Here is a 13,773-nt window from a genome sequence, read left to right as displayed (position 1 = left end):
GAGTGGGAGAGGGAGAAGCAGGCTTCCCGCAGAGCAGAAGCCCGATGCGGGGCTCGATCCCAGGACCCTGGGACCATGACCTGAGCCGAGGGCAGACGCTTAATGACTGAGCCATCCAGGCGCCCCATAATCTGCATTTTTCTTATGAGTAAAATGGAACATCCGTTTGTTGCTTAAGGGATATGTATATACATACATGGAATATATGTATGTGTGCGTATGTATAGCGCTTGTGGCTTGTGTGGAGCATGTACACGTGTGGACGAACATACATGTGCATTTGCATGCACAGACGTGTGCACACATATGCGTGTGTATATGCGCATGTGTGTGCACGTGCAGATTTGTGTTGCACGAGTGCATAGTCTATGTGTGCACGTGCGTGTGTGCATGTGCACTGTGCATGTATGTGCGTACGTGTGTGCGTGCACTGGGCATGCATGTGCGTACATGTATGTGCATGTGCACTGTGTGCATGTGTGTACACGTGTGTGCACTGTGTGCATGTATGTGTGTACACGTGTGTGTGTGCACTTGCATGTGTACATGCACATATGTGAAGGTGGAAAGTGCCTCCTATCTTCTGTTCACTTCTCCACTGTGACTTGGACCTTTCCATATTTTAGAAGATCTTTATTTAATTGGAGTGTTAACCTTTTATGTAATATTACAAATACTTCCCCTTAATTCGCTTTGACACTTTTTTTTTACCACATTAAAGTGTTTTCCCCAATTTGTAGAATTGAATGTCTCTATCTTCTCTCTAATGGCGCTGTGATTTCGAGCCAGCCTTAGGAAGGTTTTCCTGCCCCGCGGCAAAGGAACTCACGCCCGCCTTCTGGGTCTTGCAGGGTTTCTGTTTTATACTTCTATTTGGGATTTGTGCAAGTCCATGGCATGAGGGGGGAGTCTGCCTAATACTTTTTCAAAGAGCTCTTAACACCACTTACTACCACGTCTGTCTTTCTCCGCCAACGGCCGTCCTCTGGTGTGAGGGAGCCACCGTCCATTGTGAGTTGTACATCTGATAAAGTTGCTGTCTTTCACTTTCTTTTCTTGGTTTCCTTGGCTCCTACCTGCTTGTTTATGTCTCCGCATGAACTTCTCAGTTGCAGAGATGTGGGTTTTTATTGGGATCGTGTTACATCTACAAGTTAACGTGGGGAGAGCTGGCCTCTCGATGGTGTGTTCCCGCTGGCAGGACTGCTCTGCCCTCCTGCCTGTGCGTTTGTGCGGCTCTCATTAAACCGGTGCCTCAGGCATTTCATCTTCTCTGTTGCTGTTGTAGGTGGAAGATGCTCTGGGCCACTTTTCCTTCTGACTGCTTACTGTTTCAATATATTTTAGATGCGCCACTTGACTACATCTTCTCGTTTCTGTCCTGGTTTCTCCACAGAAGCCGTCGGGTTCTCCAGGCACACAAGCCTGCAAACTTCAGCATTCCCTCGATGGTGATCTTGCCGGCAGCCCCAGAGCAAAGTGGCACCCTTGCGTTGTCCTGGACGCAGTGCTCCTACCTCCTGGGCCACACCCAGGACAGAACCCCAGCGTGGCCGGCCGGGGTGTGCACGCAGGGGGCTGGGGAGTGGGGAGGGGGGCAGTTGTGTGTGCGGCCCCTGAAGGTTTGGACGAGGAGCACCCGGAAGGGGAGAGGCCGGGGGTGGGTGTCTGTCACTGCGGTCGGGGATGAGAACTGAGGTGCTCACGGCGGTGCTGTATCTTCATCCGGAGGAGGGAGCCGACGTGCCCTTTGCGAATGGGAAGGGCTATGTTCCCCGCTGGTGCCGCTCCACTCCCTCCCCCTGTGCAGCCCGCCCCCCGCCCCAGTCCAGGGCACTGGCACTGCCTAGGAGGCACTCTCAGGTGGGGGGCGGGTGCGCCAGGCTGAGGCGGTCTGGGGACGGGCTTCCTGGGGGTGGCGCCTGTTGGCATCCTGGGACTCACCCCGCGGAGGCCGTGGGGTGTGCATGCCGGGGGAGCGGGTACGAGAGGCCTCGGTGGGTCTGTGTGTTTCTGGGACAGTGAAGGCGAGGGCCTGGTGGGTGAGGGCCAGGCCTGGGGAGGGCTGGCTGCGTCCTCCATCTTGCGGCAGAACCTTACCCCCCTCCCTACGACCACGAGAGCAGGAGAGAACTCGGGATTTCCTTAGAGCTTTCGTCATTATTTAATTATGATAGAACAGAGCAGGGTGAGGGGTTCTGAAGTGTTTGTGGGGCCCAGGATATGTGCTCCTGAGTCCCCGACACCCGGGTAGCCACTGGCCAGCCTGCCCCAAGCTGACCTGCCGTGTGCCGGGCTGAGGCCCCTTTAAATAGCACCGTGCACGGGCGCCAAGGGGAGGGCGACTCCCAGGGGCCCCCAGGACGGCCTCGCTGGGGTGACTCCAGCTCTGTTTCCCTTGTTGTCCCCCCCCCACCCCCGCCCCCGCCGGCTGCTTGGTGGGCTGGGCCGGGCATGAGGGTGGCCCAAGGGCACCTGCTCTGCCGTGCCGGGAGCTCTTTCCCAGGCAGGCCTGGAGGAGCACGAGGCCCCCACCCCATGCGTGGGCCCCTCCAGGTGCACAAGGGACCCTTGGCTGTGGGGGCATGTCACCGGGCCACTCCAAGGCGGGGTCTCCAGCTGGTGTCCCTGTGCCCCCGTGTCCAGGCATCAGGCTCCCCTGGAGGCGGTGGGGGGCCGCAGAGACTCCTGCAGCCTGACCCTCAGGAGGCCACAGCGCTAGCCCACCCTCACCCCCGGGGAGGCACAGAGCAGCAGGTCTGGAGAGTGACCGGCTCAGGGGGCTGGGCCTGGAGTCCTGGGTGAGTCTCCTTTCCCGACCACAGCCACAGGGACAGGGACACCTCCTGCCCCCAGGTCGCGCGAGTCCCGAGAGGAGAGTCGAGCAGGGCTGGTGCAGGCAGGGCTGGTCACCGGGCTCAGCCCTGGGGCGGCCCTCACTGCCTCCCCAGTACACACTCCTCCCCGTCTGGGCTCCTGGTGGAGGGTCTGAGGGACTCAGGCTGGGCGAGGAAGCCGGTCAGAGGGGCCAGGGGCAGGGTCTGTCCTCGGGGCTCAGAGGCTGGGGTCCCTGCGGGCCGTTGGCTGAGGCCCTGCGGCCCGGGGACCCCGGCCTGCTTGGGAAGACAATTGTGGCATACTCTGTCTGTTCGGGGGCACTGGGGGCAGGGGGCTCTGGCGTCTTCTCTCGCCACTGGAAGTCCAGCTCCCCGTAGTCCACGGTGAACACAGGTGCCGCAGAGGGGCCCTCCTTCTTTAGGGAGAGAAGGAGAGAGGTGTCAGCTGTCCCCGGGGGGCAGACAGGCAGGTGCACACTGGCACGCGTGCATACGTGGGGCCAAAGCCAAGCAAGGCTGGGGTGGGGCCTGTGCTCCCGACCCTTTCTGGGGCCTGGTGTCCCCACGCTCAAACTCAGTGGCGTGGCAGCTCCTGAGCCCTGTGGACCACCCCAGGGTGGCAAAGGGAAGGAAACTCACCAGGGGCTCGTCCTCACTGCCACAGGCACAGGTACCTATGAAGAAATGCGTCTGGACTGAATAAATGCATCTGGCCTGAAGAGGCCCAGGACACCCCACGGCCCACGAGCTGGCGGGGGGGGGGCTCGTAGCCCCTTCCTCCCCAGGGGCTCCCGCCCGGCATGACTGAGTGTCCTCTCAGCCGCCCGATGGTCTGGCTACGCCCACCCCCCACGCGAGGACCTGAGTCCCTGCTCATCAACCAGAGGTCCCACGCGGACCCGTGAGTTGCGCGGGTTGGAACACTGGCTTCCAGTCCCCGTCCCTGCCACGGGCGCCTGCCGTCTCTGGCCACAAACCTCCGACTGAGATACGTGCCCACAGCAGACACCAAACCCACAGCACAGTGGGCGCCTTGTCAGCGAAGCCGCGGCAAGCATCTCTCCAACGGAGGCCACCCAGAAATGCTACATGTCCCCCTTCTGTGGCCAGCAGAGAAGTGAATGCCCACTGGGGACCCGCCACAGGGGTGCAGACCCCCTGGCTGGTGAGCAGGGGAGATCGTGGAGGCCAGCGGCTGCCGGGGGCTCGTCTGGGACCCTGTGGAGCCTCCTGTTCTCTGGCCACATGTCCCCTGAAGTGCCTCCTGGCCCAGGAGACCACGACCGGGCCCGCAGAGGAGCTGGCCCCGGGGCTGGGTCCCCGTGGGCTCCTCCCTTCAGCACCAGCCCCAGGCTGTGTGGGACCACCAGGGGGCCAGGGTGTGTGCAGAGTGGGGGTGAGCGGGGCTGGCGGGGGCTCACAGCAACCACCCCAGTGGCTGTGGTTGTCAAAAGCAGAGCCTAGTGGCTGTGAGAGGTGCTTCCAGTGCTCTGTGGGCTGTGTGTGGCCTGAGGTTTGGGGGAGGCCTTGCTGTGGTCAGTGTAGGTGGCTCAGCCCGTGGGGGGGCTGCTTTCTGACTTTCTGTGTGACCTCGGCCACTGCCTTCCCCCTCTGCAACCCCCTCAGACCCCTCCTTAGAGCCGGTGCCGGGGGAGGGGACCCCAGAACCTGGGGCGCCCACTCCAGCCCCAGGCCCTTGCGGAGGGGTGCTCACCATGGAGGGCACTGGGCGCAAGACTGGGCGGGGGGGACGGTGAAGCAGGGTGGGGGTCCCCGGTGCATGAGGCTGGGGGCAGCGCCTCGGGCTCTGACGGGCAGGAGGCAGCAGTGGGCTTGGGCCGGGGCCTTACCTTGGGCGGCCCTGGGGAAGGCCGCGGCCAGGATCCAGGTCAGCAGTAGGAGGAGCAGGACTCCCACCAGCACACTTGTGATGCCGACGACCAGCCCCTGTAACTGGCCCGTGAGTCTGGGCGGGGGGCTGGGGCTCTCGGTGGGGGGCTCCAGGGCTCTCTCTGGGGGGGAAACGGACAGAGACTCATGCAGGCGACTTGGTAATGGGGACACAGCGCCCTCCCCTCCCCTCTCCCTGTCCCGAGGGGCCTGGCTTCTAGTCCTGCGCTAAGCAGTCTTGACCCCCGCCGCACCTCTGCTGTGCTTCCCAGCTTAGCCTCCTCCTGGGCAGCGCCCCACCTGCCGCCCCCCTCAGCCTCTGCCTTCCCTAAGGAGTAGTGGTTCTGGGGCGCTTCCCATCCCGAGAGCTGCGGCCACTGGTCACTGTGGCCTGGGTGTGGACAGAGCTGGACAAGAGCCTGGGGAGTCCCTGCCCGCTGTGACCCACTCCCCCCCGCCCCCAGTCTTGGGGCTTGAGGGCCACACCTTTCACAGTGAGCTCTGCGTGGGGACTCTCGTTGATCTGTGTGTTGGGGGGCAGGTAGATGGCCCCACAGAAGTAGGTGCCACTGTCATTGCGCTGGGTAGCCACGATGCTCATGTGAAAGTCCCGCCCGTTGGGTAGCCGCGTGACGTGGAAGCGCTTGTCCGGGCCTGGCTGGATGTGGTCCTCCTGGAAGGCGGCCAGTTTGTCCGTCTGGTTGCGGGGGCTCATGCGGTACCAGTTGAGCACAAAGCTCTCGGGGATGTTGGAGAGGCTGCAGGTGAAGGTGGCGTTGTCCCCCTCGTGCACTGTGAGCTGCGCTGGGGAGAAGGTGAGGGGGCTCCAGGCCCTGTCAGGGGAGTCTGGGGGGAGAACCAGCAGCCGGTGAGGGAGGGTGGTGGGCCTGGCGGCCGTCCAGACCCTCCTCCCCTCGCACTCCCAGCCGCACGGCCGCAGAGCCTTGCAGCTTCTCCTTACACACCCCCAGGGATGAGGTGCTCACTTCCCAACAAGCAAATCCACGGGGGGGTTTGACTGTACTGAGACCCGAGGCCTGGGCTGTGTTCCGGCTCTGACGCCCAGGTCCCCCGTTTCTCCCCCAAACAGTGGTGGTTAGGGCCTTCCTCCCTCCCTTGTTGACTCCAGGTTGCTAGTCCCTGCAGGCCTAACGGTCATGTTCCTAGCTCCACCATCCTGGGTCCCCGGCTCATCGGGGGCCAGCCTGGTCCTGTGTGCACCGTGAGGGTGGAGGGGGTGGGCATCTGGGATGCTGGGGCGGGCCGGTGTGGGCCTCCCATGGAAAGCTCAGTGTCCGGCAGGCTCAGGGTCCAGCCCTTGGCCCATCGCAGGACAAGCTCAGAGCTGGGACCAGGTCAAGGTGGGGCCCTCTGTCTTCTGCCACGGCTCTGGGACTGAAGCTCAGAGGCCAGCTGGGCCATTGCCCCTGATGGTCCTGGGCTCTGGCCCGCACTCCACAGAACAAGGCTTTGCAAGAACACCCAACTGCCAGGCCCTGGCCCGGGGACACCACCACATCCTTGGAGGGGCTCCCGGCTCCTTCCACCAAGGGCCTACCTCACTAACGCACCCACGCCTGCCCTCACCTGTGTGCCTGCCCTCACCTGCTCACACTCGGCAGCAGAGGAAGGCCCTCCCATCTGGGCCCAGGGGACACACCAGCAGTACCCCACGTGGTCAAGGCAGCACAAGAACGGGCCAGGGGCTCCCAGGGCCCTGGGCTGGGAGCCACGGCCAAGCCCACACGTGCCGAGCCTTCCAGTGTCTGTCGTCGGCTCACCGGGGAGGCTGGGCCATGAGCCCTGATCGACACATGGGGAAACTAAGGCTCAGAGGGAGGACGCAGCAGGCCTCAAGCTGCTCTGTCCAGGCCCAGCTCTGGGTCTGCAGCCGGCTGTTCTGGCCCCTGCCAGGGGGCTGTGCCTGGGACCCATGGGCTCCTCCCGGCCACACTGCTCTGGGCCTTGGCTTCCTCGCCTGGGACGTAACACCCAGACCCGAGATGCTGCCCTGTGAGGTCATTTCCTGGCCCACCCAACACGTCCCATGCCCCTCAGCTCCCCCAGCACTGCGATGATCAGAGGTCCACTGCCCTGTGGAGCCAGGCATCTGCTCACAGACCCTACCCTGGCCTTCCCAAGGGTGACCCCCACAACAGGGTGGCCCACGCTAAGCCCCTTTCCTATTTGTACCTGCGTGTCCAACCCACGCAGAACCGGCCCAGCACAGCAGGGCTTCCCTGCCGGTCCTAACGCACGTCTTCTTGATTCGTTTATTTGAGAAGTACACACGTTACAAAGAGAGCGTCGTGTAACAGTGCAAGCAGGCAGAAGTCGGCCGCGCAGCCTCGGTCCTGAACTGCTGGACCCGCTGACCCACCTTGTTCTGTGCGTCTCCCGCCCGGCACCATGCCCCCCAGCTCCCACCCAAGGTGTGCGTGCACCTGCCTCCTCACAAGTGCCCTCCAGGGATCCCCACTCTGCGTGCCCCGCCCTCAGACCCACACCCCCACCGAGGCCTCCAGACAGACCCTTGCCCTCCCGGCATCAGGGCCCCCGAGAAGTGGCCCTTGGGGGTCCATGTGGTGCATGGCATCCCCTCCCCTCCTGCAGAGGCCCCCCCCAGCAGGCCTCCCCAGGGCTCCCGAGTGGACTTTGGTTCAGGCCCTCATCTGCCCCACCCCTCACCTGAATTTGAGACCATTTGGGTCACTGCCTGTTGGTTGGCTCTTTGTGGCACCTCTCCGGGAATCTGAACTTGGCAAGGAAGGCACACTGGGCTGCCTGGACCCCCGTCCACCCAGCCCAGCCTCTGCCTAGGTCTCTACATGGCAGCCTCCTGGTCCTGCTCCGGTCCCGCAGACTGAGGTCCCTCCTGGTGGCCTTCGAGGCCCCACTCCCTCTGGGCGCCACGGCTTTCTTGCTTCTCCTTGGACCCCTCCCCAGGACACCCCTATCTCTGTGCCTGTTGCACCCCCCCGGGGCCTCACGGCAGCTGGGGGGCAGGGGCTGGATGCAGCGGCTGCTGTGGGTCTGGCCCGAGACAGGTCACGGTAGTGTTCCCTGTGGGGAGTGCGGGAAGGGGCACCCTTTCACCCTGCTGCTGCCCCGGAGCCTGCTCTGGCCAGGGAGCACCCTCATCAGGGAGCACCTACTCTGACCAGGGAGCACCTTGACCAGGGAGCACCCTTACCAGGGAGCACCGGCTCTGACCAGGGAGCATCTGCTCTGACCAGGGAGCATTCTGACCAGGGAGCACCTTGACCAGGGAGCACCGCTCTGACCAGGGAGCATCTGCTCTGACCAGGGAGCACCTTGACCAGAGAGCACCTGCTATGACCAGAGAGAGCACCTGCTCTGACCAGGGAGCATCGGCTCTGACCAGGGAGCACCTGCTCTGACCAGGGAGCACCCACTCTGACCATGGAGCACCTTGACAAGGGAGCACCCATTCTGACCAGGCAGCACCCTTACCAGGGAGCATCCACTCTGACCAGGGAGCACCTGCTCTGACCAGGGAGCACCCGCTCTGACCAGGGAGCACCCACTCTGACCATGGAGCACCTTGACCAGGGAGCACCCGCTCTGACCAGGGAGAACCTGCTCTGACCAGAGAGCATCCTGACCAGGGAGCACTCTGACCAGGGAGCACCCGCTCTGACCAGGGAGCACCTGCTCTGACCAGAGAGCATCCTGACCAGGGAGCACCCGCTCTGACCAGGGAGCACCTTGACCAGGGAGCACCCGCTCTGACCAGGGAGCACCCGCTCTGACCAGGGAGCACCTTGACCAGGGAGCACCCGCTCTGACCAGGGAGCACTCTGACCAGGGAGCACCCGCTCTGACCAGGGAGCACCTTGACCAGGGAGCACCCGCTCTGACCAGGGAGCATCCACCTCCCCGAAGTCACAAGGTGGCTGTCGAGGGCTCTGGCGGTTTGGCTGGCCTTCAGGGCCACGGCGGGGATCCCAGCTGGGTGCTCAGGGGCCTGCGCAGATGGAGGAAGATGGGCTCCCTGGAACGGGAGCTCAGGGACACCCAGGGAAGAGGATCAGCAGGAGCACGGAGCTGAGACCTCACTGGGGTGAGAGTGGGGCTAGGTGGGCCCTGGGCTCTCTGCTTCCTGGGAGCAGGTAGGACAACCAGACGGGACTGGGACCCTGCGTACGCACACCTTTCAGTCAACCCCAACTCTTTCCCAGATTAGTGCTGGTGGCAGAGCCCACTTCTGAGTGCAGTGGGTGCGATTCACTTCATCCCTACGGTAGGGACATATGTAAATCTTGTGTTGTTTGGATTTAAACACTGAAATGTCATCTGTTTACCTTACATTTGATAATAAAGTGTTGGCGAGGGGCCCCCAGGGTCGTTATCGTTTGGGGAGTGGGTTGAGGAGGAAGCAGTGTGCGCTGGCCGGGTCTGGAGGGGAGATCTCAGGGCGGGGCCCAGCGTGGTGGGGACAGGCTGCGTGGCACGAGCTCAGCGCCCACAGCAACCCCTGCGGTCCCAGAGGCTACATCCACCCCCTGGAAGCTGATTTACACAAGAGCCGTTGGTGGTGCTGGAAGCGTCCCCCCGGTGGACGGTCGGGGCTCCAGCAACCCCCACGGGTCTCTCACTCATCAGGAGGGGGACAGGGTGCCTCCACCTCTTTGCTGGGGGGGTCCCTGAAGGTGCCGCAAGAAGGACCAACATGTCTGTGATCTCCCACACACGTCAGACGCGCCCACCCGGCACGCGCCTGCCCACCTGGCTAGGAGCCCTCAGGGACGCCAGGGCCGTGCACAACAGTGAAAGCAAACAAGTGGGACTACACCAAACTCAAAAGCTGCACGCAGCAAAGAAAACCATCAACACAATGGAAAGGCAACCTACAGGACGGGAGGAAATATTGGTAAATCACTTATCTGATAAAGGGTTAATATCCCAAACATGTAAAGAGCTCATATAACTCAAGAACAAAAAAACCCCAAATCATCTGATAAAGAATGCACAGAGGACCTGAACAGACATTTCTCCAAAGAAGGCATCCAGATGGCCAACAGACACGTGGAAAGATGCTCAGCATCACTGATCGTCAGGGAAATGCAGATGGAAACCACATGAGATACCACCTCGCACCTGTCAGGATGGCTAGAATCAACAACACAAGAAACAACAAGATTGGTGAGGACGTGCAGAAAAAGGCCGCCTCGTGCACTGGTGGTGGGAATGCAAGCTGGTGCAGCCACCGTGGAAAGGGTCCTCAAAAAGTTAAAAACGGAGCTACCCTAAGATCCATCAATTGCACTACTGGGTATTTACCCAAAGAGAACAAAAACACAAATTCGAAAAAAGCTATGTGCACTCCTGTGTTTACTGCGGCATTATCTACAAGAGCCAAGGTATGGAAGCAGCCCAAGTGTCCATCCAGAAATGAATGGCTAAGGAAGGTGTGGCGTCTACACACAATGGGATATCGCTCAGCCCTAAAAAGAATGAAATCTTGCCACATTTGTGACAACACGGTGGACGAGGAAGGTGTTATGCTAAGTGAAGTAAGTCGCTCAGAGAAAGACAAATGCTAGGTGATCTCATGCACATGTGGAATCTAAAAACAAAAACCAAATTACATAAGAACTGAGCGCATGGATATAGGGAGCAGATTAGTGGCCGCCTGAGGTGGGGAGTGGGGCTTCGGCGGAATGAATGAAAGGGTCAAGAGGCACGAACTTGCAGTTATAAAATGAGTAAGTCACGGGGATGTGATGTACGGCATGGCGACTGTAGCTAATAATCCTCTATCGCATATGTGAAAGTAGCTAGAAGAGTGGATAATGAAAGTTCTCATTACAAGAAGAAAATTTTGTGACTATGTGTGGTGACATGTGTTAACTGTTTGTTTTGCAATATATACAAATAGTGAATCATTTCATTGTATACCTAAAACTAATATAATGCTGTCAATTATACCTCAATAAAAATATTCCCAATTCTAAGTTTTCCGTATCGAAAATAAAATTAAGATTTGATTTAAAAAAGGAAAAAAAACCAACCAGAATGGCAGGGGTGGTGACAGAGAGAGCTGGGGTCTGGCCAGAGTCCGAAGAAGCCGAGGACAGTGACATCCAACGAGGCAGGCGGCCCTTGACTTGGCTCCCATCGGGGAAAGATAATCCAGCCAGAGGGCTGGACTGGGATGCGGGAGCATCTGAACGAAGGGCCTGGGTCAAAGCTACCATCCTGGGAGGAGAGCCTCTGGAGTATTAGCAGAGAGGTCTGACCTCTGTGAGTGAGGTGAGCTGAACCGTGCCCCCCAGTGCATGTGCTGGAACCCTAAGCCTCAGCACACTGCAGAATGTGACCTTATTTGGAAATAGGGTAGGGGCGCCTGGCTGACTCCCTAGGTAGAGCTTGTGACTCTTGATCTCAGTGTCTTGAGTTCAAGGCCCACACTGGGTGTGGAGACCACTTAAAAAAAAAAAAAGGAAGCAGGGTCATTGCAGACCTAATTACTTAAGATAAGCTGGAACCCATGGTCTCTAATGCAACATGGCTGGTGTCCTTACAGGAAGGGGGAAATTTGGACACCAACATATGAGGAGAGCGCCATGTGACGCTGGAGCAGAGATGGGGCGATGCATCCACAAGCTGAGAAGCCCCAAGGGTTGCCAGCAAACACCAAATGCTGGGAGAGCCTGGAAGGGACCCTCCCTCACAGCCTCAGTGGGAACCAGCCCTGCACACACCTGGTCTCAGACTTCCCGCCTCCAGAAATGCCAGACCACAACCTTCAGGTGCTGAGCCTCCCGGGGGCTGGTATTTGTTCCGGCAGCCCCATCAAATCAATACAGAAGCAAACGTGCCAATATTGTCAACTGACGACCCGGGGTAAATGGTGTTCACGGCTGTGTTCTTGTGACTCTCCTTTATATTTCAGACATTTTTCAAAATTTAAGTTGGAAAAATAACTAAAACAAATCTGCCTTCAAAAGACATATCCTGGGCTGTACGGATGGTGTTTAGAATTGATCGGATTGAGTTCTCAGTGCAAGGCAGGTAGGGTCCCGGCCGCAGGGGAGAGCACCCGTGCTCAGTGAGAGGAGATGACCTGCCAGAGATCTCGTCAACCGTGCCTTTGGTTGAACTCAAGCCTGTCCCCTTCCACTATTCCTAACTCTCGTTCACTAGGATCGGGGTCGGCCAACTACTGGCTTTGAGATAGTGCATAAAATGCAAGAGAAACCTGTACGTAAGGAGTATGGGGGGAGACATCCACGGGAATGACCAAAATCGTAAGTACAGCGAATAAATTAGGAAGGGAGAGAGATGGCTCGAACCAAACGTCCCCGCAGCCGGGAGCTGAGTCTGCTGCTTTGAAGAGCAGGAGGACGACCCAACATATGATATCATCAACGTGCAGTGCTCAGGGCTGAGATGGGGAAACTGAGGCATGTTGCGCCACAAGCAGGTGCCTCTGACTCTGGAGAGCGGTTGCAGAATCTCGTTCTTACCTTCCCCTGCTTTGGGAAGGGGTCCTAGTGAGTCGTGGGCCACCAGGGGTGAGTCAGGCCCCCCTTTATTGCTCGGTTCCCCCTCCTGGGGTGATACCCACACCTCTGCCTCTGTGTCTGGGCTCCCCCGCAAGGCCCACTCCCCCAGGCCACCTTTTGGCCGCATGCCCTTGGACCACCGACCTCTGCTCTGAGTTTCCACCATTGATCCCGAGAGCCGCCTACAGGCCTTCCTGGAGAGCCAGGCCAGGCTGGTGCACCCACCATTGCCCAGCAGGCCCGGGAGGGGCACCAAGACTCCAGGATGGGCAGCCCCAGTGGGGACCTTGTCGTGGTCCTTCTGGGGGCCGTCACACCTCCCAACCCAGCAAGGTCCAGAGGAGAGACCCTGGGCCCATCCCAGGGACCCACCTTCCCGGTGTTGCCGTCTGTGAAGTAGCCGAGGACAAGGGCAGCTGGGCCCCCCTCCCTGACCATCGGGCTTCGACCAAGGGCCTCCAGGGCCTGCCCGGTGGTAGACAACCTGTGCAAGGGGGCTAGGGGCCAGGGCCCCCTTGCCGGAACCCGTCACGGATGCTCGCAGCCATACCCAGGCACTATATACCCAAGATTCTCTCTCGACCAGAGACCCCAGGCCCACCGCTGGTGGGTTGGAGAGGTGAACAGTCTCCACTTGAATGGTTACACTTCTGATATAATCAGAGAAATGTCTCTTGGCCATCCAGCCTGGGACCTTGCAGAGACCCCTGGGGGGCTGGTCCCATCCCCAGGAAAATATGAGGCATCTGGGCTGAGGTTTGGGGCTCTAGTCAGCCCAGCCCTATCATCCTACAGGGGGGCAAGCCTGTCCCACGGGACCCTGAGGAACAGCTGAGACATTCCTGCCTGCTCAGAGGCAAGGCCTGGACTCACCACCAAGTAAGGTGGGCAGGCAAGAAGCTGGAGCCCAGAGACAGCACTTCACCTGCCCAAGCCACACAGCGCCCAGGCCTGGCCCCAGCACAGCCCCCTCCCTATCTATCTGCCAGGGACCAAGAGCGAGAAGTCTTTCCCTGAGACCTAACCCTGTGCCACCCAGCCCTGACCCACGTACCTAGGAGCCATCCTGGCCACCAGCCCAGCTGCAGCATGGCCCAGATGAGTGGCCAGGGCGCCCGTGGGTTCCCCATGCCCAGAGCGCCTGCCAGCCTCCCCTGCCAGTTTCCTCCACTGCTCTAGCATAGGTGTGAGCGGAAAGGAAACTGCCCCGGGTTAGGACGGGGGACACGCCCTAGCCCCGCCCCCTCTTCCTCCTCCTCTTCCTGCACGTGGGTGGGGATTGGAGCTAGCCTGAGCGAGACTGGGGGACCGAGGGAGAGATGGGGGAGATGGAGTAGGGGAGGGCGGGGAAGGGGGATGGGCGGGAGCGAGAAATACGGAGGGTAGAGACACAGAGAGAGAGGCGGAGGCAGGGGAGGAGGGGGAGGCCCAGCCGCCCCTCCTCCACTGTGGGGTCTCTCCATCTGAGCGACTTGTCCCTTTATTTACTGTTGCTTCTTTCCCTTTCTGCTGAG

At 60.2% G+C, this 13,773-nt stretch overlaps 1 protein-coding gene across 1 annotated transcript; it reads right to left on the bottom strand.

Annotated features, from left to right (window-relative positions):
• Nucleotides 1-2,140: 2,140 nt before the first annotated feature.
• On the bottom strand, nt 2,141-13,438 carry PDCD1 (programmed cell death 1). The gene is made up of 5 exons (XM_028105022.2): nt 13,314-13,438; nt 5,214-5,573; nt 4,688-4,849; nt 3,477-3,511; nt 2,141-3,253 (listed from the first exon to the last, which is right to left on the bottom strand). The coding sequence occupies exons 1-5, from the start codon at nt 13,387-13,389 to the stop codon at nt 3,020-3,022; spliced, it is 867 nt and encodes a 288-aa protein (XP_027960823.1). The 5' UTR covers nt 13,390-13,438; the 3' UTR covers nt 2,141-3,019.
• Between the last annotated feature and the right edge of the window lie 335 nt (nt 13,439-13,773).

This window comes from Eumetopias jubatus, unplaced genomic scaffold, assembly GCF_037043125.1.
Source record: "Eumetopias jubatus isolate StellerSeaLion01/CBP00866 unplaced genomic scaffold, mEumJub1_p1.0 scaffold_3, whole genome shotgun sequence".
NCBI lineage: Eukaryota > Metazoa > Chordata > Mammalia > Carnivora > Otariidae > Eumetopias > Eumetopias jubatus.
This window is presented reverse-complemented; position numbering and strand designations above follow the sequence as displayed.

Bases quoted from the DNA above. Each gene is read 5' to 3' on its own strand.
- PDCD1 (XM_028105022.2), bottom strand. From the start codon at position 13,389: ATGGGGAACCCACGGGCGCCCTGGCCACTCATCTGGGCCATGCTGCAG. The intron at 4,850-5,213 runs GTGTGGCCCTCA...TTTCCCCCCCAG, and splicing joins CGCAGAGCTCACTGTGAAAG to AGAGAGCCCTGGAGCCCCCC. The intron at 3,512-4,687 runs GTAAGGCCCCGG...ATTTCTTCATAG, and splicing joins CTTCCCCAGGGCCGCCCAAG to GTACCTGTGCCTGTGGCAGT.